The 25,449-nt window shown below is 35.9% G+C and overlaps 1 protein-coding gene across 1 annotated transcript; it reads left to right on the forward strand.

Moving 5' to 3' along the window:
• The first annotated feature begins 74 nt into the window (after positions 1-74).
• On the forward strand, positions 75-25,449 carry LOC109069089 (intraflagellar transport protein 172 homolog). Its single transcript, XM_042778081.1, has 48 exons — positions 75-235; positions 488-631; positions 775-887; positions 1,129-1,168; positions 1,251-1,316; positions 1,400-1,479; positions 1,803-1,890; positions 1,996-2,210; positions 2,302-2,425; positions 3,433-3,528; positions 3,655-3,816; positions 4,252-4,305; positions 4,470-4,573; positions 5,295-5,380; positions 6,617-6,729; positions 6,817-6,984; positions 7,295-7,431; positions 7,814-7,921; positions 9,612-9,696; positions 9,855-9,947; positions 10,276-10,353; positions 10,996-11,244; positions 11,432-11,510; positions 11,652-11,772; positions 11,854-11,998; positions 12,104-12,193; positions 12,609-12,706; positions 12,916-13,051; positions 13,207-13,323; positions 13,413-13,555; positions 13,718-13,811; positions 14,453-14,517; positions 15,232-15,412; positions 16,005-16,102; positions 17,084-17,213; positions 18,077-18,175; positions 18,534-18,643; positions 19,005-19,068; positions 20,684-20,770; positions 20,866-20,982; positions 21,117-21,227; positions 21,337-21,456; positions 22,392-22,487; positions 22,804-22,863; positions 23,741-23,839; positions 23,942-24,095; positions 24,550-24,641; positions 24,927-25,449. Exons 1-48 carry the CDS (start codon positions 197-199, stop codon positions 25,014-25,016), a joined length of 5,238 nt encoding a protein of 1,745 aa, XP_042634015.1. The 5' UTR covers positions 75-196; the 3' UTR covers positions 25,017-25,449.

Below are 25,449 nucleotides of genomic sequence, written 5' to 3' on the forward strand. Positions count from 1 at the left end.
AGAACGTTATTCATAAATGTAAACCAGTCTTTGTTCAAACACGTCTCGTGTTGTTCTACGTGACCACGTCATACTTTCCTTGGCGACGGTAACCAGGGAGTAAGCTATGTTTATCAAAATGTCTGCAGCCTGACAACATGGCTATATCAAGAAATACGTCCGTATAACTCCGCCGAATCTTTTATAAAAGTGAAGCATGCAGCTAAAGTATCTGAAGACTCTTCTAACTCCTCAGGTAAATATATTTACCACGTTATTATTTAGCGACGCTAGCAAATTAGCTCTTGGCAGTGCGCTATCTGTAGCCATGATAACGCTTCTTAGCTTAGCAACAGTAGGATGCTTGTGTATCCTGCCAGATTTCGGCTTATGCCTTTACGTTGTGCAAAGAAACAGTAGAAAGCACATTCTAAATATTATTTAAATCTCAGCAAGCGACTCTGCATTGAACGTGGTGTTGTCTGTATCTATAATGTCTTTTCTTTAGGATGGAGCTGCGAAAGTCACCTGTATGGCTTGGGCTCCTAACAACGCAAAGTTTGCAGTGTGCACTATTGATAGAGTGGTTATACTGTATGATGAGCAGGGAGAGAAAAGAGACAGATTTACTACAAAGCCTGCAGACCCCAAAGTAAGTTATCAGTAACTTATTGAATCATTGAACTGAATATTAAATATTCAAAATATATGTTGTATTCTGCCAGTGCTAAATGTAATTTCTTAGTACATCAGGAAAAGATATTCCAGTATGAAGCTATGACTCGTTTGTTGCAGTATGGAAAGAAAACCTATGTGGTCAAGTCCATGGCATTTTCTCCTGATTCAACCAAGATAGCAGTGGCTCAAACAGATAACATCATATTTGTTTACAAAATTGGAGAGGAGTGGTAAGTACTTCAGAACGTTACTAATAATTCTGGCTTAATTAGTGCCTTTTCAAATATAAAAATCTGCTGTGATCCTTAAAACATAGGCTTCAGTGAAGGACTGGGATAAATGTATTAGCGCATAAAATAAACTGTTTTATATAGTGTGTGTTAAGTGTTGATTTTTGTGTAATATGCATCCATATGCATGTATGATACTTTGTATTATTTTACATTTCTAATATGATGTTTTCTGTACCAGGGGAGATAAAAAGGTTATTTGCAACAAATTCATTCAAACAGTAAGTATTTTTATCATAAATAAAATGCATCATTAGGCAGCATTGCCATATATTTTGTGCATTAACAGTTTTTATTCTCTAGAGCGCTGTAACATGTCTGGTTTGGCCGTCAGAGCATGCGATAATCTTTGGACTAGCAGAGGGAAAAGTAAGTGTGGCACATTTCCTGTGCTTTGCACCTTAAGCTGAATTTTATAAATATTAATTTTTTTGTTTTTATGTCAAATGCAGGTTCGTCAAGCCAATACAAAAACAAGCAAGTCCTCCACAATTTATGGAACGGACTCTTATGTTGTCTCACTAACGACAAAGTATGTATTTAAAATCCTGAACCTATGATTCTTGCTTCTTTGTCTGGTTTGCTTACTGTGTTATTTTAGTATTATTTATATACTATTATTATAGGATTTATTCATATTATGAATAGGATCTTATTTAAATATTTTCTTTGTTTTAATTTTAGTTTATATTTTAGTAATTGTGTTATGTGCTTTTATCATTGTTATTTTTTTAGATTTCTACATTACATTTGTATTGTTTTCATATTTTTTATATAGCTTTCATTTATTTTTATTTTAGTAGTTTTAGTAATTTCAGTATAACATTGTTTATCTCCCTTGGTCCACTTTCCCAGTGTCTCTGGGAAGGGAATCCTCTCAGGTCATGCAGATGGAACAGTTGTTCGCTACTTCGTTGATGATGAAGGATCTGGGGAATCTCAGGTAAAGAGCTGCTTTATTATGTTTAATTGTATTTATAAGAGAAAATATAATTCACATGCTTAAAAGATTGATTATGGAATATATATTTGCTCTGATTGTTGAAAGGGCAAACTGTTGACTCATGCATGCCCACCGTACGCCCTGGCATGGGGCACCAACAGCATAATTGTTGCGGGATGCGATAAGAAGATTGTGGCCTATGGAAGGGAGGGCCAGGTGCTTCAGACATTTGACTACAGCAGAGATCGCTCCGAAAAGGAATTCACAGTGGCAACATGTAGCCCCAGTGGCCAGTCCATAGTCGTAGGAAGCTATGACAGGTGAGAGAGTTGTTTGAACACACTAAATACAAAACAAAAATGTTTTGCCAGTGTCATGATATATATCTTATGCTAAACTGTTTTTCTTTAGGTTGCGAGTTTTCAGTTGGAGTCCTCGAAAAGGCGTCTGGGATGAAGCTTCTCCCAAAGAGATTCCAAACCTGTACACCATCACAGCTCTGTCCTGGAAGAAAGACGGCTCTCGGCTTTCTGTGGTCAGTCTGGGTGGCCAATTTTAGAAAGATTTCAGAACTTCAGAGATAGGGCTGTGCAAAAAATCAAATCCGATTTTCATGCACGTCTCATCAATAAAGACGCTCCTGTGATTTGTAGTATATCTCCAGCACGTGCGTTAAGATCAGGGTTGCCAGGTTTTCAAAACAAATCCTGCCCAGTTGCTTCTCAAAACTAGTCCAAAACTAGCCCAATCGCATTTCCAGGAGGTTCTCTGATAAAAAATTGCATCCCGGGGTTAAAATATACGTTTTTTTGGCAGGGTTGCCTTGGTAAAATTCGCATATTAGGGGCTAAATATCACGTTATCGAAACAACAACCACAGACTTGGCAACATTGGTTCAGGTGGAGCGGCATTTACTACACAGAGCCGTAGTCCACCGACAAGCTACACAAAATCGCTTTCAAAATCGACAAAGAATCGCCTGTGATTTTAAAATCGATTTTGTGTAGATTGTCAGTGAATTACGGCTCTGTGTAGTGACCCCAATACCAATAACGTGATATTAAGCCCCTAAAATGTGAATATTACCAAGGGAACCCTGCCAAAAACGTGTATTTTTATCACCTGGAACGAAACACGATTGGACTAGTTTTGAGAAGCAATTTAGCAGGTTTTGTTTTGAAAACCTGGTAATCCTGATCTGAAGGCACGTGCTGGAGATATACTACTAATCACAGGAGCACCTTTACTGAGGAGATGCACATGAAAATCGCATTCGATTTTTTGCACAGCCCTATTCAGAGATTTTCTGAACGCTGCAATTCGGTTCAAACCTGTGCACACTAATCCTGCAAATATACTGAATCTCACATATACATTTCAGCTCATAAGTTTGTCTGCAAGATGGTTATAATTTGGTAAGAATTGAGCAGGATAACAAAAACAAAAGAAACAGTGGCTCAGTGATGTTGAGGTGCTGCTTTGCCACTTGGGACAGTTGAGGGGCTGTGGAGATGATGTGTAAATACATCTCTAAATTGCAGGGCACACTGTGTGGAGGAGTCGAGTTGTTTGACTGCTGTCTTCGGAGGAGTATTTACAAGAACAAATTTGAGATGACATACGTAGGACTAAGTCAAGTGAGCAATACTTGTAGATATTTAAAGTGCACATTTCCCTTCATTTCAGTAGTGACTCTTATTTTAAATCTTATTTACAGCCTACAAACTGGATGTTCTAAAACTTTGTTTCTTAAACCCTCTCAGGTTATTGTGAAGAATTTGTCCACTGGCACACGAGTAGTGCTGAAATCTCAGTATGGTTATGAGATAGATGAGGTGAAAGTCATGGGGAAGGATCAATATCTTGTGGCTCACACCTCTGACACACTGCTGCTGGGGGACTTGGTGTCCAACAAACTAAGTGAGGTAGGATGTCTAGTTTGGACTTGTTTGATTATTTACAATTGCTTTATTTCTTTTAAATAGTTCTGATAAAATATATTGATCATTCAGTCTGTATTAAAGTCTCAGTTTAGATAAAACAGTCTGTATTGAATGTTTCTGGACCAGTTTTCTCATACTGTAACAGAGTCAGTGCCTCCATCTGGTTGACCAAGGTTTAAAATGTCTAATTAAAAGTTCAAGGGCTGTCATGGTTCACTGTGTTAATCCATGTTTAATTGAGTTTCCAAAGTGCTCTTATGGGAGTTGGAAGAAAGTTCGGTGTGACAAACAGGATAATGGTGAAGGGCCTTGGCTGCGGTCTCTCTCTGCCTCTGCTTCTTTCTGTGTAATGTAGTGGAAAGCAAAAGTTGATGGCTGTGTTGTACTTCAATAAACAACATCACTCTCTCATTACAGGTGGCGTGGCAGGGGACCGGGGGAAATGAAAAGTTTTTCTTTGAAAATGAAACGGTACATTGTTTTTTATTGTATTATTGTGTGTTATTAAGATGCCTCAGTCATTTATGAGAATGGTGCAAAGGGAAAACGACTGGGTTTAATGAATCATGCAGCCCTAGCTGATATAATTAAAGTCATTGCTGTCTAATTGTAAATTGCTATATATTTCTGGGTAGGTGTGCATGATTTTCAACGCTGGAGAGTTGGCGCTGGTGGAATATGGAAGCAATGAAATCCTGGGATCTGTTCGGACAGAGTTTATGAACCCACACCTTATCAGGTCTGCTATTTTGGAAACACTTTGGAAAGCAAAAGCCAAGATAAAAGCAAAATGATTTACTTTTTTTTTTTTTTTTTTTTTTTTACTTTTTTTTTTAATAAACCTTCATTAAAAAAATTAAAAACCTTCTTTACCTTGTAATGGCTTTTCCTATATGATGTTATGAATTATATGTTGGAAAAAAAACTTCAAAAAAAAAAAAAATTAAAAAATATTAACTATAATAAAAAAAAATATAAATAAATATAGAAAAATATATAAAAATATAAATACCAATCTATATAGGATTTAGAATTTGATATATTTAATATATAATTTACAAATAATTACATTTAATAATAAATTATAAATATAGATACAATTAGGGCCCATCCTGGTTTTATATGTTGCAACATATAATGCATCACATAATTTTAAAGTGAACAATATTTTTGTACTGATAACATTCAAAGGTACATTACTGACCGCTAGATGGCGTAATTTACATTCGATTTCATAGTAGTCCTGGTAATTTCACTCTGCTCTGAAAACTTCTGTTGCTGTTGATACATACAGCTGGCTCTTAGTGAGCGGACCTAGTCATCACAAATCAGCATTCATGTATAAAGCCTGTCAGGTGCTGTCAGAATGCAGTGCTTGGTTCCTCTTGATGAAGCACTGACAGGTCCCTCAGCACCCACAGGAAGTGTTTATTCCTCGGTTTGTGTGTTTGTGTTTGCAGTGTGCGTCTGAATGAGAGAAGGCAGAAGGGAGTGGAGGACAACAAAAAGTTGGCTTACCTCATTGACATCAAAACTATTGCCATTGGTAAGTTATTGCCCAGTACTTCGAACAGGGACATGATCTTAATTATTTTCCGAAATGAAATAATAATTATAATACAGAATACAGTCAAATAACTTTTGAATGTTTTAAGATTTTAAGTGACCAGATTGTATTCAATTCAAATGTATTTTTATAGTGCTTTTCAGGTGGTAATTAGGGATGACATCATTTTATTTTAAAGCTAATCACGTCTTCCTGCTCTGATAGCTCAATTTTGCATGTCCCGTGTGATTTAAGATTAATTTAGACATTTAGTCTATTGAGCGAATGCAAAAAATGTGAATTATAGTCACAGTAGCTCAGAAAGAAATCTCAGTCTGTTGTCATCAACAGCTTAATGAAACAACATCATCAGTGGTATTAATTACCTAATCGTCTGTTCCCGCTCTAAATGGGACACCTTCTCCATATGACCCATTATTTGATTCCACGGAGAGAGGAACATTTGAGGGACAGTAGTAAGGTGTGTTGACATTGAGTAGGTTCGGACGTTACCTTTCAATTAGATGGTGACCCTGCAGTTTCATCGTCACGGCCCTCTCCTTCACTGGCTACCGGCAGCCATCTGCCACGCTTCTGACCACTTCCTGTGCTAATTAAGTCCTGGCATGCTCCCTCTGTCCTGCTTGCCTTGTTTCTTCTTCAGGTGGTGAAAATGAGAAACAACTTTCATCCAATTTATTTTCCTCTGACAGACAGCAGAGTGCTTTTCCCCCTCACTGATCCATGTGCTTAAAACCTGTTCAGAAAGTGCAAATTGGAAAGTGTTTTTCCTGCCCCCCCCCACCCTCCTCCATAAGTGATGCTTCCCATCAGAATGGTTATTTGTGAACAAAGAGCCAGAAATTCAGGGAAACATCACAGAACGTGATTCATGAAAGATTCATTGATTTGTTTTTGTCAGGGCACGGATGTTCGGGGTCTGTATGAACGGGTGGTGCCTCCATTTTTACTGCATGTCTTTGTGTACAAGTGTGTACGGTGATATTCATGGCTGCCATCTCCAAATTTTTATCATTCTGTTTATTATAGAATTCTTTTTTTGATGGAAAAATACTTCATCCGTTCTTTAAAAAACATTGTCTAAAAGCCTCTTACTGTTTAAAAGTTTTAACTAGAATGCTTCATTTCTGGCCTTGAATCAACCGAAAAGAATCTGCATCTGGTATTTGGTGAATTCATCTCCCATAATCCTTTTCTCTTCCTTTTTTTTCTTAGTGGACCTGGTGGGTGGGTATAATCTGGGCACTATAAGCCATGACTCCAAGATAGACTGGCTGGAGCTGAATGAAACGGGGCGTAAACTGCTTTTTAGGGACAAGAAACTCAGGGTAAGAGGTGAATGTCGTTATTTAAGCTCTAATATCACTAATAAAATTAGAATGACTTGTCACTTTTGTCTCTTTCTCCGCATTCAGCTCCACCTGTATGACATTGAGAGTAGCATGAAGAGCACCATGCTGAGTTTCTGTCCTTATGTTCAGTGGGTACCGGGTAGTGATGTAGTTGTGGCCCAGAACAGAGGAAACCTGTGTGTTTGGTACACCATCGACTGCCCGGAGAGGGTGACAATGTTTCCCCTCAAGGTGAGCTGAAGTTAATAGTGATTTTATTTACGTGGCTTGTCTATGTTGTTTAAGCACCTGATTCACTAAAAACTATTCAAATTGGTTAAAGACGCAAACAATTGCAAAGAATCACACCACTACCACTGTGACCCAGACAACTAAGCTGTTTAAAATGAAGAAAATGTTTTGATATACACAACCGTTCAAGTTTTAGGTTGATAAGATTTTTTCATGTTTTTGAAAGAAGTCTCATCCATGTTCACGCAATTTGCTTCTTATTGTTTCAGTTTCTTGTTTGAGTCCACTGTGTGTTTAATCATTGCTACAGGGCGATATTGTAGATCTGGAGAGATCCAATGGCAAAACTGAAGTCATTGTGACTGAAGGGGTTAACTCTGTCTCCTACACTCTGGATGAAGGGCTGATTGAATTTGGCACAGCCATTGATGATGGTGACTATTACAGGTAAAAAAAAAAGATAAAAAATACCATAGCCACCTGCAATAAACATGGATTTAACCTCAATTATGCTTTTTTTCACTTATGTTGCTTAAAAAAATAATTCACCCAAAAATTAAAATTTTGTCATTCTCATGGCGCATAAGAAGATCATTTGAGAAATGAGAGATAATTTTTTTTCATTAAATGGAAGTCACTGACAACCAGTACAATTTAGTTACCAACATTTATGTTCTGCAAAACAAAGAAAGTCATGCAGGTTTGAAACATCATGAAGCATGATGAGAGTGAGTAAATGATGACAGAATTAAAATTTTTGGGAGAACTATCTCTTTAAATTATGTAAGTATCCTTATTTATAGCTGGACTTTTGTGTATGTATGTGCAGAGCTACAGCATTCCTAGAGACCCTGGAGATGTCGGCAGAGACAGAGGCCATGTGGAAAACTCTGAGTAAACTCTCCCTTGAGGCACAACAGCTCCACATTGCTGAGAGGTTAGACAAGCAAGACAGTCCACCCACCTCTATGACTCAGCTACTGCTGCGATGAATTCAGCATAGCTGTCCAGATCATATGTCTAACCTTGACAACTAGGAACCAGTGTAACAGAATTAATAAATCGTGTAGTTTCTTTGAATTCCTTTACAGATCATCTGAGCATAATTTTTTTATTTAACTTCCTCTATTCAATTTTACAAAGGGCCGTCGTCCTAAGCTACAAGTGCAACAATTTTAAAGTTGCAAAAGTGACATAGTGTCATGTAATTCAATACTTGAATACTTGCAGTTATAGGCAACACATTTCTCACCCTGCAATAAATTAAACATTAATAAAATAATTTCCTTTTTGTTGGGCCACCTTAACAAACCCATGGAAGAATTTTCTATGTAGTGTTTACCAACACTCACCTACCCAAAGACAGCACAGATACTGGCAGATGTGTGCAAAGAAACATTTAATTACAGCCCTTGTATTGGCAATAGAAAAACACCTTTCTCATGATTACATAAACAGTAATCTTACTGTCTTTCTTAACGATTCTTTCATTCTATTAATAGCATTGCTGCATTTATTTTTGTACCTTTTATTTTTAATTTTTATTTGCTCTTAATATGTATCTAATTGGCACAACAGAAGAACTAAACAACAGGTGAAACACAGGTGAAAATGCCATTTGCATAGAAATAGTTCACCCAAAAATGAAAATTTACTCACCCTCAGGCCTCAGGCAAGATGTAGACAAGTTTGTTTCTTATTTGGGAAGAGATTTGGGAAAATGTAGCATTACATCATTTGCTCAACAATGGATCATCTGCAGTGAATGGGTGCCGTCAGAGAATGGGTGGTCAAACTGTTTTTGTATATTTTGTATAATAATGTGTGTGTATGTATGTATATATATATATATATATATATATATATATATATATATATATATATATATATATATATATATATATACATACATATATATATATATATATATATATATATATATATATATATATATATATAAACTGAATTGCATTATAAATTGTCCTCAGGGAATGGATGTTAGTGCATGTTAGAAGCATTAGTCAAAAGAACCTTAAAGAAAGCTGCTCTACGTGTTACATTTTAAATGCAGAAATGTGTCTCAGATAATATTCTGCCTAAAGAAAAATGTGTGTAATCTGGTGCAAAAGAGCAAAACCCCTTCACCTGAGGGGGGATAAAAGCTTTAGCACTAAGCACCAAAGGTCCCCTTAAAAAGCCATCCAGTCGCTTTAGGAGGCAGTGTTTAGAGTTTTCCTTTTACTGTATAAGCATTTTAAGAGTGTTTGAAGCTGGAATTTAAATTAGAGGGGCTTTAATAATGCAGGATTGGTATGTTATATATATATAGGCTTATCTGCATAAAGCATGCAGATAAAAAGTGGTCTGACCGGGAATGAGAATGCAAATGAAAGAATTGACTGGATACTCTTCCTGCTGCAAGTTTGCTTGTTATTACTTTTAGACATGTTAGACATTTTTAGAAATGTTTTAGACATTTTAGATATGGCTAATCAGTGCTGTCCAATCTAAATACCCTGAGTTATTATAGCATTGGTGGTTGAATGTGAATTGACACTCCTTGTGATGTTTGTATTTGGTTGTTATTGACTGTTTCTCTTCTGAGGTGTTGTTGGGTTTTTCCACAGGTGTTTTGCAGCCCTTGGGGATGTGTCCAAAGCCAGATTCCTAAATGAGACCAACAAAATTGCAGATGCAGTCTCAAAGGAATATGTATGTAGTGCACACAATTTTTTTTGAAAGACAGACAGGTCCACAACCTGTAGTAGCTCTAAGAGTATTTCTGTTCACTTGTAGAATGTAAATTTTTTGTTGTTGTTAAACTTGTGCTTATGTATTTTACAGTTCATTGTTAATATCCTCTCCTGTAGGGTGGTGATGGTACAGACCACTATCAGGTGAAAGCACGACTGGCCATGCTGGATAAGAACTTCAAACTTGCAGAGATGTATTACATGGAACAGGTAAAGAAGAATAGTTTCTGATACCTACAACTATTAAATTTAAAAGAAAATTAATAAAAACCCTCTTTAAATTGGTAAACTTGTTTTAAATCTGTTCATTTAAATATTTAATAATAAAAAAGTTAAGTTAAATTCAAATTAATAACTAAAAATAATTGTAAAATAATTATTCATAATTTTAAAGTTAATTTTGGGGGGAAAAAAGCATTTGCCACTGCTTTATCCATTTGCCAATTGAGTTCAAAAATGGCTTTAGACAGTTAATATGTGGGAGCAACAGAGCTGAGATATCTTGATTGCTGCGAGTAATATTGCTGTAACTCTGCAGAATGCGGTGGATGAAGTGATGGAAATGTACCAGGAGCTTCACATGTGGGATGAATGTATTGCAGTGGCAGAGGCAAAGGTAATATCTGTTTTAACATACAATATCATAAATATTCATAACCTCTAGTCCACATTTGTTGTTTTATTTAGCCTTAAACAGGGGTTCTCAACAGGTTTTGCCCAGAAACATTGGAATTCAGGTAGTGATCCAACATGGAACCAGAACTGTTTGTTGTACACAAGTAAACAAATTGTCAAATCATTGCAGTTTATTACTATGTAACATTGCAATATTACCATGAACTGCAACAGTGTACAAAATGTTTTGGATTCTTTGTATGGATTCTGAATGTCTCTTGAATTTTGATGGTTTCATGACGCCAGCAGTCGATAATTCAAAGCACAAAACATATTATAGACAGCACAAACCATGTATATTTTCCTTTTGAGTGATTCCATTGTCTCAGTCATATTTTCATTTAACTTGTGTAGTTTTGTTCGTGGTTTTTTGAAGATTAAGGCATATCACACAACTTATAAATGTTCACACAATATTTTCACATCCCTTATAAAAGTTGATAAGCCTTTTTAACTTGCTTAACATCTTAACTATGCACAGTTAAATGGTTATTTGCAATTTATATTATCTGCATTTAGCAGCTCTCTATGATGCTCCAAAATCAGCTTTCTTACTAATATTAAATATGTTTATCCCTTTCAAGGCCACCCAGAGTTGGACAATTTGAGACACAGTTACTATTCTTACCTAATGGAGACCAATCAGAATGAGAAAGCTGGTGAAGTAAAAGAGAATGAAGGAGACTTCTCTGGTGCTGTTAACCTCTACCTGAAAGCAGGACTTCCTGCCAAAGCTGCTTGGCTGGCCATGAGCAGAGACGAGCTCTTATCAAGCCATGACATCATCAGCCGTATCACTGCTGCACTCATCAAAGGAGAGTTTTATGAGAGGGTGAGTTTGACCTGTGACGGAATGTGGCTTGACATAATGGCAACTGTTAAGTTCCATGCATTCATAACTTTGAAATGAGTTGCAGAACCACTCGCACAAGTCACTGCCATGACATTGTTTGCAGATTTGAAGGGAAATAGTTTTCCCTCTAATTACTAATAATTCTAACTATTATTAAACTCAACAGGCAGGAGACCTGTTTGAAAGGACAAGAAATAATCAAAGAGCCTTGGAGTGCTACCGCAAGGGAAATGCTTTTAAGAAAGGTGAGCCTAGCTGGTAAGAACAATCAGAATAGGGTGTTACATTACAATTGGAACAGTAAGTCAGTGGTTGTAATGCAAAGCATCAGAGCTATAGATGCATTGCCTCCTTTGACCTCTGCTGATTGCATTGTGCTTCCACAGCAGTCGATCTGGCTCGCGTTGCCTTTCCTGCAGAAGTTGTAAAGCTGGAGGAAGTGTGGGGTGACTACCTAATGCAGCAGAAACAAATGGATGCTGCTATCAACCATTACATAGAAGCTGGGTGAGTTTTTAAAGTAACAATCCTCTCCAGGCACCATTTTATTTGTCCTTAGCCAACTCTGTAATTTCCTCCCTGTTAAAGACGTTCCACCAAGGCCATAGAGGCAGCGATCGCAGCACGCCAGTGGAAGAAAGCATTGCACATACTGGAGCAACAGGAGAACAAGACTGCCGCCAAATATTACCTGAAAATAGCTCAGCACTATGCTTCTGTACAGGAGTTTGAGGTAAAAACCATACATTCCATCTGTCAAATATTAATAAATGGACTCTGAAAAATATGAATCTATATGAAAATATGAATTGGCTAATCTTGTTTCTCTGATCTTCAGGTGGCAGAACGTCTGTTTGTTAAGGGTGATCATACTAAAGATGCTATAAATATGTACACTCAGGCTGGGCAATGGGAGCAAGCTCATAAGGTCAGTGTCACACTGTGCCTCTCTGCAAAGATACTAAAATTAATTATACATTCATTAATGATAGCTGTATATTTTTGGGCCAGTATTTTTGTTTATAATTAAATGCTTTAGATCCCATACAGTAGATTTACATTGAAAGAGAGAACTGAGACTTGAGTTGGCCTCTTTTGACTTTTGCCAATAAGCAACCACCAAGAACACTTTAGCAATTGCATAGCAACATGCTAACAAATCAGTGTGTAGTAGTAATTATAAACTGGATGGATGGAACTGCAACTCATTTTTTTTTTTTTTTGCTTCTTTATTCAAATCATGAACAATTTAAATTATTACTAATCATCTGCAATTTACATTTGAATTATTATGTATATTTTTCCCCCCTCTCTTGTTCTCTCTCTGTCCGTCTCTGACACAGCTTGCTGTGAAGTGCATGTCACAAGAGGATGTGTCTGCCCTCTACATCAGCAGAGCACAAGAGTTAGAGAAACAGGGGAAGTACAAAGAAGCTGAACGGTAAAAACATACACATACACAGACTGTTGTTTTTCTAATCTGACCTTTTTGGCTGGGTTAATTTATAATAGTTAATAAATGTATTTATTTTTTAAACAAAACGTTGAACTCTGAATAGAATGTCAACATGTTTGTGATTTCAGTCAAATTCCATACTAGATTTAATACTTTGCATTTCACATATTTGAAATGTACCTCTCTGTCTTTAGGCTTTTTACCACAGTAGATGAACCAGACTTGGCCATCACCATGTACAAGACGAACAAAATGTATGACGATATGATCCGTTTAGTCGCTGTCCATCACAAAGACCTGCTGCAGGAAACGCACATTCACCTGGCCAAGGTTCAAGAGAACATTTGGGCCATTCTTTTATTCTTCCTATTTGCATTTAGTTACTAAACACATTTGACCCAAGTCTCTTTCGGTGCAGTTTTGTCTTGTTATTGCTCAGTTGATCCTTCACATGGTCTGAGTGCTATGTGCTGTGTTTGTAACAGGAGCTAGAGGCTGAATCCAGGTTTCAGGAAGCGGAGTATCATTACCTAGAGGGTCAAGACTGGAAAGCTGCTGTGAACATGTACAGAGTCAATGATATGTGGGAGGAAGCTTATCGGGTGTGTGTGCGCACTACATGGCCTTATATAAAACTTGAGTTGATTAAATGTAAAAATGTTCAACGTTCTTCTGCATGTCTTTGCAACAGATAGCGAAGACCCATGGAGGAGGCAGTGCCCATAAGCAAGTGGCCTATCTGTGGGCAAAAAGTCTTGGAGGAGAGGCAGCAGTTAAACTGCTCAGCAAGTTTGGCTTTTTGGAAAGTGCTATTGACTTTGCAGCTGATAACTAGTAAGTCTCTGCTAAGTCAGTGTTAGGAATTAATAGTGGTTTTCAGTCCCTTAATTTCTAGTCTTTTCAGATATAATTAGTGCATACAGATAACAATTAACCAATGCATATAGTAAAACTGGCCTATATTTACCATATAATGTAACACTCTGTCTTTTTTAGCACATTTGACTTTGCATTTGAGTTGGCCCGACTCGCAATGAAACCGAAGATTCCTGATATTCATCTCAAAAATGCCATGTTCCTTGAGGACCAGGTATAACTAACTGGGGAGAAAGTATTTCTCTTTTCTGCACAGTTAACGCCTGTGGCTCCAGCAGAATGCGGGTGTGACTGTGAAATAGACAAAGACAACTAAAATGGTCCACTTTCAAGGTCGGGGCTGTGAATGCAAATTATACTGGGATCTTTTCACTTTTCATGTCTGATTTGGTCTTTATAATGCAGACTTTAGTGCGAAGATTGAATGTTTATTGCTTTGTAAGTAATTTTTTTCTGTAGGTTTATTTGAATTAATATAATAATAAATACAAGTAATAATTATAAATAAAATAACGTTTTATATAACAATATAGTTTTATAAAATAACGTATATAAATAAATTGGCAAAAATTTGTTGGTAAAAATGTCAATCACCAGCCATTGTTGCTAGTGGGAAATTTCCACTCTGACTGCAAAAATGTGAAATCAAAGTAGTCTTGCAGAATGCTAAAGCTATGACATTTTGACAATATTGTTGTATTAAAGTTTTTTATTATGACATATTACTCTACACTTACTCTAAGACAGGCCCGCACAGAGTTTTTATACTTATTATTAATTCCCAGATTCAAAGTGTATTATTCTCGTTATTAATGATCACATGGCGTACAGCATAATTGTAATTTTTAACTTTTAGGCAAATTCAATGAGGCTGAGACTGAGTTCATCAAAGCCGGGAAGCCCAAGGAGGCTGTGCTAATGTGAGTCAGCTTTTATATCACACTGTCCTACTCCAGTACACACACAGACCACTCTATGGGGGGATTGCATTGCTTCAGTTTTTTTGTGTGCATAGATTACTGATAGATTTTCTGCAATTTCTCACATTACAAGTAATGAGTAGCTGGAAGCAACTGGCACTGGTATTGAGAGTGTTTGATTTGTAGATCTAATGGAGGAGTGGTATGCTGGCAGCTAAAGATGATCTCATGACTCCAAGAAATCATATTGTTAATGATCTAAAAAGTTTTTCTTTTTCTTTTAAATATAAATATAACTAAAATTGCTGAGGCTTACTGTATGCTTAAAAAAATGAAGAAAAAGTTTATTTAGCTTATTTTTAGCTTAAATTTAGCTTATTTTTCTATCCTAATATTACCTTTTATCCCATGCAAGTTAATTTATCTTGTTTTGAGGATGTTAAATATTTTTGCACTGGAAACGAGACAAAAATACCCTTAACTGAGCTTTGTACTGATGAAAAAGGGAATAAGGAAACTTATTTCAGGGCTATCTATAAAAGACACTAAGATATGTCCATTCATAGAACGTGTGTATTTTTCAACACTTTCTTCAATTATTATTTGGTTTTGCGTAATGGTTTCTGTATCTTTAATCAAGCTGACTTGTGGTCATTGTATATACATTGTATCATAGAATTTCTAAAAATGATCGTGTGTCTATTTCTATTGCAGGCACGTCCATAACAAGGACTGGAGTAATGCCCAGAGAGTGGCAGAGGCTCATGATCCGGAAAGTGTGGCAGACATTCTAGTGAGCCAGGCCAAGTTCTGTTTTGACCAGAAGGAATTCCAAAAAGCGGAGGCCTTCCTGCTAAGGGCCCAAAGGCCTGAGCTAGCTATTAAATACTACAAAGTAAGAGTCCTCAATCCTTAAAACACAATCTGTACATAGACAGTAAAACAAAAGTCTTCTTCATTGTAGAATATCATGGATTTGATGCCCTTTAAAGATAACCATGCTGTAGTATCAACATTCAACATCACCAAAAAGCAGATTATTACAAAGATGTAATTTGCTCACACTCATGTTGTTCCAATCCCTTAAGATCAAGGTCAGACATAAAAGGAGACGTGTTATAATTCATTTCAATAACCTTTTTTTATTGTAAAACTCGTAAGACCCTCCCAAAGTTCAATTCTTTGTTCACAATCACTGGAAAAAACAAAATTAATTGAACTGTATTAGCATTTTACATTATAAATAAATACAAAAATGAAATAAAAATCATGACAGGAATAGAGCCAACAGCAACAAATGTTTAAAATTATTTAAATTACTTTAAAATTACAAAAGACAAAATTGATTACAATTATATTCTCATAAATTGTTCGTTTGAATATTATAAAAAAAGCTTTCTATGAGCAAATGTAAGATTTCTTATTATTAGCTAACTATGAATATCAAGTTATGCAGGCTTTAAGTTATTAAGTTATTTCTTATCCAGGATGCTGGGATGTGGACTGATGCAATGCGGATCTGTAAAGACTATTTGCCCAGCAAGCTAAGTGTCCTTCAAAAGGAATATGAAAGCGAGGGCAACTGGTAAATGAACTCTCTTTTAACTTTTTCCTGCCTTACTTTCATATGTCTCATTTGCTGTATCAGAAAATCCTCCCTTGTTTATTGTTCTTCAGAAATTAGGCCTCTGCGCTTGTGCAGAAAAACTAGCAGCTCTGAACTACATTTGGATCCTCTTTTCGTTGCTTGGCTTCCCTCCTTTATTAGAACATGGCAGCTTTTTATCCTAAATTAAATCCGTAATGAGCAGCTCATTAACGCACAGACACGCAGCAAATCCGTCTCCACTGATAATTTTCCTATTTTTAATGACTTGTGGGAAAACATCAAAGGCTTCTTCGCTGTCTTCCCTGGGAAGAAAAGGAGAAACATTTTGCATAGTCAGTTCAAGGCCCACTCAGCAGTAATATTGGCTTTGTGTATCATTAACCTATTTTCAATCAAGAGTCTGAACTTTCTTGGCACGTTGTCCTTATAAATTGACTCTGCTGGTCACTTTATAATCCCAAAGGTGTTTTTTTCTTTTCAAAGGCATAGGTGTAGGATGTGTGTCCCTTCAGCCATGTGGCTTTTCGTACAGTAGTATGAAGCAGAAAGTGATTGAGTGCTTGACTTCACAGGTGTGAAATTCAGTACACTTTTTGCAGTTTTTAAGCTATCATTTCTAAACACTGAAGCACACAAATGTGGTACTAGATTTTTTAAAGCTTTTCATGTAGCTTTCACAGTCATTAACCACCAAGCTGTCTCAGGATTTGAAGTACAGAAGTCTGAAGACCTTTAATAAATAAGGGTTTCAAGTCTTTATTCAAAACTCTCACAGTAAAATGAAATGCATACTATTTAGCCAGCACTAATAAAACGGTAGTACTTACTGTAAAAGCAGTGAGTGTTTTTCTTCCCATGAGTACTACGACATCAATAGTGATGGAAGGAAAGTAGGAAATGGTACACGTCTTACAAGTCCATGAAAAATAAACATACTGTATATGTGTGTGTTAACAGGGGTGTGGAAGGTATGGTTGAGCAAGCTCAGGAGTGGGAACAGACAGGCGAGTATGCCAGAGCCATCGACTGCTATCTGAAAGTGAAGGACTCGTCTAACATAGACTTGCTGATGAAGTGTTGGATGAAGGTAAAGTCCAGACTCAGAGCCACCTGTCTGAAGCCATCATGTCCTCTAACTTCATAAAGAGCACTATTTTCCAGTAAATTCTTTTTATTACATTTTCAATCTTTTTTCATTTCATTTCAATTCTTTTTTAGCAGTGTGTCAACAAGTATGATTAAAGTTTGACAAACTTTCATGTGCAAAATCCAGTCAATTTCAATAGAAATTCCATGCAACTGGGAATTTTGCATTTTATATGTGTGTATATATATATATATATATACATAGAATATAAATATAAATAAATAGAATTTTACTATAGAATTTTATTGTTATTATTATTATAAACCTAGACAATACAATTAAATTTTTAAAAATAATAGATTGTTATATTTATTTGCATAATCAGAAAGTTTTGGTTATTTTAGATGTCTCTTTGACAGAGCTTCACTTATGTTCACATTACCCTGTGAATTTAAGACTAGACATTGCATTTTCATCTACATCCCTTAAATTTCTACTGATTTATTTCTTTTTTTTTCATTGAAGTCAGAGTATGCTGAGTGTTTAACTTTATTATTTAACTTGAAGGTCTTGCAAAAATCAGTTTTCATCCAATCGGCAGAGATGGAATACTGTTAGCAGTATATTAGACAAAGGATTTTTTTTTTAAATGCTTGTGTTGAAGATTTTGTGAAAAGAAGACAGTGATCTTTCAACCTAGATTAACTACAAACCCGAATGTTGTTTGTGTACATCCATTAGAGAGCTACTCTGTTGACATTATCTGAACATGAAAAATGTTTTTATGCTCCTAAAGTGCTTAATTTTTTTTGCATTTACAGTTTTTACAAAGGTTTTTTTTTTCATCTTTTCATGTCCTTCAGGCAGCAGAATTGGCGATTAAATTTTTATCCTATGACAAGGCTGTGGAAGTCAGTCAGGTCGTCGGGCCACGTCTGATTCAGCTCAGAAAGTACAGCGAGGTATGTTTCTTTTATTTTTTCAGGTATAGAATCACATTCAGTTTAAAAAACTCTCCATTTGACATTGACGTTTGTTTTTCATTTTCCTCACAGGTGTAATTTTGTGCACAAATACTTGAAAAATCCCCCCAAAATAAAAGCTTTTTATTCTTTCACAGTATTGTGTTTTGAGAACGGCAAACCAAGAGGAAATAGTGCTTTCAGTGTGCTTGTGTGCCCATGTGTGCGAGTGTTGTATATTTAGTATATGACACAAAAGCAATGTGACCACACAAAAAGCTCACAGACTTCATTCATTCTTCGGCATCCTCGAGCCATGGACCTATTTAGATATAAAATGTTTTTTGTTTTTTTTCAGGCTGCTGAGCTCTACCTCAACCTGGACCTCATTAAGAACGCCATAGACGCATTCATTGAGGGAGAAGAATGGAACAAAGCTAAAAGAGTGGCCAAGGAGCTTGATCCAAGGTGAGCCCTTAGCAGACTGGTCGCCCCTAACAACGCTACAGCCAACAATGTGAGAGGGAGGAAGTGAAATCACTCTCTCGCTGTCAGAAGAATCACCCAGTGCAACAAATGCAGTGCATGACTGCACAAGGCCAAAGGAGTGCAGATGGCCTTCGCAGTTTATCTCTGACTGCCTTTTATTTACAGCCAGAAAAATCGGTTTAGGAATCCAGTCTTAATTCTTTCCAGTTCTGCATGAGGTGTATTCTTAAAGATTGACTGGGAAAGAATAAATATTTATGTCTTACTGTAAATATCTTGACGTCACTCTCTATAAGAGTTTGCCATTATTGAGGTTTTGTGACATTTCCTCTCTTCACAGGCTGGAGGAATATGTGGACAAACGCTACAAAGAGCACCTGAAAAATCAAGGCAAAGTTGACTCTGTAAGTCCACCTTAGCAAATTAATTTGTCTTTTTTCCACTTTTATTAATAGAGATATTACAGAGAGGACTTCAGATGATGGGTCAAGGTTTGGCTACTTAGCCTTGCCAATTAGCCTGATGGTAAATGCTGGAACTCCATCATAATGGAGGGAAAAATCTTAGCATAAAACAGCAGTTCTCAATTCCAGTCCTCGCGCCCCCCAGCTCTGCATACTCTCTATAAACAATTTATTTATTTGCAATTTTTTATTTATTTATATTTTTTTTGTTGTCTCTGTGTACTGGAAGCTTATGTCACTAAAACAAATTCCTTGTATGCGTAAGCATACTTGGCAATAAAGCTCTTTCTGATTCTAATCCTAATCCTAAAAAAAAAAAAAAAAATTCAAAAATTCCAACCCTTTTAAAATAAAAAACAAATCATCATTAATTAATTATTATTATAAAACAAAAAAACTAAAATTTTTTTTTTTTTACATTTTTTAATGACTGAAATATAGCCACAATATAATGAATCACAATTTTATTTTAATAACTTACATATATTAGTGTATTGCAAGCAGCATATAAATCTGAATATATTGTTATATTGTAGTAATGTTTTGCCAATGGCTGATTTTATTTTGGAGGACTCCTAAAAGCATGAAATTGAATTATTTTTCCCCTGCCTGCTGCTTCTGATACCAAAATTCAGGATAGTTGTCACTGAGATAAATGAGAATGCTAGCAGATTGCTTTCAAAGGTATTGTAGACCTCCTTAGGAGAACGAAAGGGAACAGGATTGTTAATCGAACTCTTGTCGCCCACATTAGCAGCTTGGCTCAAAATGTCAGGGATCTACTAGCTGTCAGAATCCTGTTTGTTCAAACAAATAAAATCTATTTCCTAGCAATAGAAGTTGAGGTTAAAGAATGCATTAAATGAGCATAACATAATACCACAGACTGCAGCTCCTATGCTCTGGTACTTCATTGTTTTCAGTTATTGTTGGGAGGAGAGAAAAATGGAGACGATTGGCTTGATTCAATTTAGAATAACAGATATGAGTCACCAAACTGATGTGAGCGCTTGCCTCTCATTGCAGTGCTTCACTGGCAGTTAGGTTACAATCACAGAATGATGCAGGTCAGGGCTTTTTATTGAAAAGAAAGAGGAAACTAGTTCAATGTACACTTATTAATGTACTTATTAATGTTTAATGTACTCTTATTATTAAGTGTCATGATAACGTATTATATAAATATAATTAACATGGTTTATTTTGATATTATTCATATTCATATATTTTATACTTTTAATTATAATTATATAATAATAATTTATATTTTTTTATATTTTTAGAAATAGTTTGAAATATTTTAAATCCTAATTTATGTTAGTTTTGCTTTATTTTTCAGTCAGTATTCAATTATTATAAAATATATTAATGATAATATAAAATAGATTATTATAAAATATATTATTAATGATAATTTAAAATAAACAATTGTTCATAATAATAATAATTAGCATAGTTGTTTTTTATATTATTAATAATTGTAATGTTATTAGTAATCATTTTAATAGTTTTACATTTCAGTTTGTCCTAATAGTTTTCCTTTATTTTCGATCAGTTGGTTGGAGTAGATGTGGTGGCTGCCCTTGACATGTACGCTGAGAGAGGACAGTGGGAGAAATGCATCGAGACAGCCTCGAAACAGGTGCCAATTCATGTGTTCTCCCCACCCCCCAGACATGTCAGTGTGGAAACATGGCAACATTTTCATAGAGTATCTGCCTTTCTCTTCTCCAACAGAATTTTAAGGTCCTACACAAGTACATCGCTCTGTATGCCACTCACCTGATCAAAGAGGGTGAGGCAGAGAAAGTACTCAACCTTTACGCCCAGCATGGCGTGCCAGCTTATTCACAGGTACATGGACACATGTCTGCATAATAAATCAAACTCTTATTTTACGAAAGAAAACAAAATGATACATTATACATTTCCTTCAAGCATAAGGACTTTTGGATTTCATCAGAAACATCTTCCTTTCCTTCTTGTAGAACTTCAACATCTACAAACGGATGTTCCTGGAGCTAGTGAGTCTAAGGGACCGGGATTGTGCGGAAGCTTATCAGATATGGGCCGATCTGAGGGACATCCTTCTACTGCTGGTGAGCTCTGGGTTACTATGGTGGCTTACACTTGGGAAGTTATTTAGTCAGTATTGATTCTGTATTCAAGTAGAAATAGTGAATCTAACAGTATCTCTGTGCTGTGCAGTGTGAAAACCTGACCAAGTCTTCAGAAGCTAATTCTCCAGCCCATGAGGAGTTTGAGCAGATGCTGCTGGTTGCTCACTATTATGCCACCCGCTCTGCAGCCAAAGGCATTGACCAGCTGGTGTGTATATACTTCACAGCAGAGCTTTGTTTTATGCAAGCAGTATTGCCTATGCATTTTGATATTACATAAACCCTTTTATTCACTACCATTCAAAAGTTTTTTAAATATATTGAAATTTTTATTCAGCAAGAATGCATTAAATTGATTAAAAATGACAATAAATACATTTATAATATTATAAAATATTTAAATTTCAAATAAATGGTGTTCTTATAAACTTTCTATTCATCAAAATAAATAAACAAATGCATACATACATTTTTAAAAATGCTGAAAAAATGTAATGGTTTTCACAAAAATACTAAGCAACACCATATTTCTTGAGTACCAAATCAGCATGATTTCTGATCATTATGATTTCTGTAGGATCATGTGACACTGAAGACGAAGTAATTGTTGTTAAAAATTCAGCTTTTCCATCACAGGAAAAATTACACTTTAAAATGTATTAAAATCGATTATTGTTACTTTAAATTGTAATATTATTTCACAATATTACTATTTTTACTCAATTTAATTTAATTACTATTTTTTTTTCATAATCTTTCATCAATACATCAATATATAGCATAAACTTTTTTCCTGATGTAAAAACAACAATAACATTACCAAAAAATCAATAATACAAATTACAACCAACCCCCTTTTTCAGCAGCACCTACTGAAATTTTGTGTTGTCAGTGCTTTTTGTCATGTTGTCTTTCAAATGTGTAATGTCAATGACTGATTTCAATAAAGTTTCCAGAACAGTCCCTTACCTCCCATTGACTGGTTAGATAGTCAGATATGTTAGATATGCCTTCGGTTAAGCCACTGTTGACTTGGCATAATAAACTGGGATAGGGGAGTGTATTTTAACATCCAAAAAAAATATACACTTCACCTTTGTTATCTGTGTCACTGTACTTGTGCATGTGTTTACTTGTCTACAGAGTTCTGTGGCGGCCAAGTTGTCCATCTCTCTCCTGAGGCACACCGAGCTCATTCCAGCTGACAAGGCCTTTTATGAGGCCGGCCTGGCAGCCAAGGTGAACTCACAGTGAGCCCTGCTCCAAACACACACAATCACATAGCTGCTTCAACCATTCATGTGAGCCAGAGAACAGGATGGCAGCTAAGAGCCCAGGGAAATTGACTTAATTCTCCTCTGTTAGCTTCAGTAAGAGCTCACAACAAGTGTGAATAATTTGATTCGCAAAGCAGTTCGAGTTGCCTAACATTGTGAAGACGAAGTGCGATGTGTCCTCTTTCTGGAGTTTTAAAAAATATGTATTTCTTAAACTTTTCATTTTTGCTTTGAGCTTCTTCAGTTCTGCGTGTCACTGATGAATATTTCTCATGCAGGCAGTGGAATGGGAGAACATGGCTTTTATCTTTCTTAACCGCTTCTTGGATTTGGCTGATGTAAGTAAAGACTTTTTCTTTTGTGTGCAGTCTGATGAGTATCTTCATAGATGCAAACGCCCCACCTCTCTGTGAAAATTCACCCTTTTGAGATCAAAATAGGTCACCTATGAGATTCATATAGATCCAATGAGAAAGGGGGGGGGGTCTTTTTACAGTTCCATTAGTACCAAATCAATTCTGTACCCACTCGAAGTCACCTGCTTTCAAACTCTTTAAAAATAAATCTTGCTTTGAACTTCATATTTATTAAAGAATCCTTAAAAAAAAAAAATTAAGCAGCACAACTGTTTTCCCCATTGATGTTAATAAGCAATGTTTCCTGAGCAGCAAATCATATCAAAATTATTTTTGAAGGTCATGTGACACTGAAGACTAGAGTAATTGCTGCAGAAATTCAGCTTTGCCATCACATGATTAAATTATATTTTAAAATATATTAAAATAGAAAACAGGTGTTTTAAATTGTAATAATATTTAACAATATTACTGTTTTTATTGCATTTTTGATCAAATAATTGCAGCCTTGGTGAGCATAAGAGACTTATTTAAAAAACATTACAAACATCTTACTGACCCCAAACTTTTGAATAGTATTGTACATCCAAAGGAAACTAGTTTCAGACAGACTACCAAATCACCATAATGGCATGTCTAATAATCTAAAACAAATTTATGTGAGCTTTAAACATAACCAAAGTGGATATTTATGACAACAGTGCTGATTTCTGAGTGGAAATGAAATTGAATGGAAAAAATGGACATTTATAAATTAATTTACTGCTTTCAACTGCTCCTTCAAATGCTATTTTTATTGTACCTTTTTTAATAACATTCCTTAAATGACCTAATTTCAGCAATTGTTCTAAATTTTCAGGGCATTGATGAGGGCACTTTGGATGCTTTAGATCACACAGACTTCCAGGATACAGATATCCCATTCGAGGTCCCTGTACCTTCAAAGCTAAATGTCACCGTAAGCCTTTTTTTCCACAAACACTGCACAGGTGTTCATGTATTATTATTATTCTTTTTTTTTTAACCCTTTGAGTAAACTCTCCCATTGGCTGTGTTTCAGGTGGAGAAGAGGGAGGAGATTAGGGAGTGGGTTTTGACTGTGTCCATGGATCAGCGGGTGGAACAGGTGCTGCCGAAGGATGAGAGAGGCACGTACGAAGCTTCCCTAGTGGCAGCCAGCACTGGCATCCGGTCCCTACCTTGCGTCATCACAGGTGAGGCAATCTGCACAAAAGACTGTGGTGGTCAGAGTTGAAGCAATATTTTCTTTAAATTGCTTGTGAACTGGCTCTTTTAAAGAGACAGTTCACCCAAAAATGAGAATTCTGTCATTTACTCATCCTCATGGCGTTCCAAACCTGAATGACTTTATTTCTTCTATGGAATACAAAAGAAGATATTTTTAGATTTTTTTTCCTCCATGTTTTTTGTCAATGCAGTGACAGTCAGTGGGGTCCAGTGTTGTTTTGGACCCCATTAACTTTCATTGTACAAAAACAGTTAAAACATTCTTCAAAATATCTCCTTTTGTGTTATTAGAGAAGAACAAAGGTTTTGAGGGTAAGTAAGTGATGACCAAATTTTTTTGTTTTTGTGTGATCTGTCCCCTTCAAGTGTGTAATTATAAAACACAAAACTTTGTTTTTCTTCTTTTTGTTTGTAACACAGGTTACCCTGTCCTGCGCAATAAAATTGAGTTCAAAAGACCAGGGATGGCAGCAAATAAAGATGACTGGAATAAATTCTTGATGGCTACAAAGGTACAAGTTAGTCATTGTTACCTCTGAGCGTTCACAATTAGTCTTCAATCACACCGCAATCCTTTGATTTATAATTAATTTGCTCTCTTGATCAAAGGTTAACACTCAGGACTGAATTTATTAGACTGTGTTAAATGCTCTCTTTCGATGTATTTCATCATCGTTTTTTATCCTTGTGGGTGCATTTGCAGTTTTCGCATTACTTCACAGTTTGTCCCATCCATCCTGCCTGGGGTCGCCTGCGGTGCTTTGATCATGATTGCTTGTGTTTGTTTCACCCTTTAGACCACTCACAGTCCAGAATGTCAGGATGTGCTGAAATTTATCACACAGTGGTGCGGAGGTCTCCCTTCAGCTGGATATTCCTTCCACTAAGATCGGGGAAGGTGCACAATATCTATTTCTCTATCTGTCGTCATCCTGTTCTTCACTTCTTCACATCCACCCCCCGGCTGTTCTGCTTAAACATTTAACCAGCCTTTTTCATTCTCTTTTCCGAAAGCAAAGTTCACTTCTCGGTCGTCATTCCCTGGCCATTTTTTAATAGCTGAAATAGCATACGGTCAGTGCCTGAAGGTCATTTAATGTGTGTGTGTTAAATATGCTTGATTGCAGAAAGCCTTTGAATATATCTTTATTGAACATAATATGTAACTATAATACACATTCCACTAGTTCATATGAGTTTGATATTTTGATATTTAAACACTAAATAAGAAATAATAATAAAGATTGTCAGTGTTCTCATGGATATTTGTATGAGGATATTTGAAATTAATATTCAGCTGAAATAAAAATAAGATATTAT

Source organism: Cyprinus carpio, chromosome A20, assembly GCF_018340385.1.
Source record: "Cyprinus carpio isolate SPL01 chromosome A20, ASM1834038v1, whole genome shotgun sequence".
Taxonomy (NCBI): domain Eukaryota; kingdom Metazoa; phylum Chordata; class Actinopteri; order Cypriniformes; family Cyprinidae; genus Cyprinus; species Cyprinus carpio.

Bases quoted from the DNA above. Each gene is read 5' to 3' on its own strand.
- LOC109069089 (XM_042778081.1), top strand. From the start codon at position 197: ATGCAGCTAAAGTATCTGAAGACTCTTCTAACTCCTCAG. The intron at 236-487 runs GTAAATATATTT...TCTTTTCTTTAG, and splicing joins AGACTCTTCTAACTCCTCAG to GATGGAGCTGCGAAAGTCAC. The intron at 17,214-18,076 runs GTAAAGTCCAGA...CATGTCCTTCAG, and splicing joins TGATGAAGTGTTGGATGAAG to GCAGCAGAATTGGCGATTAA.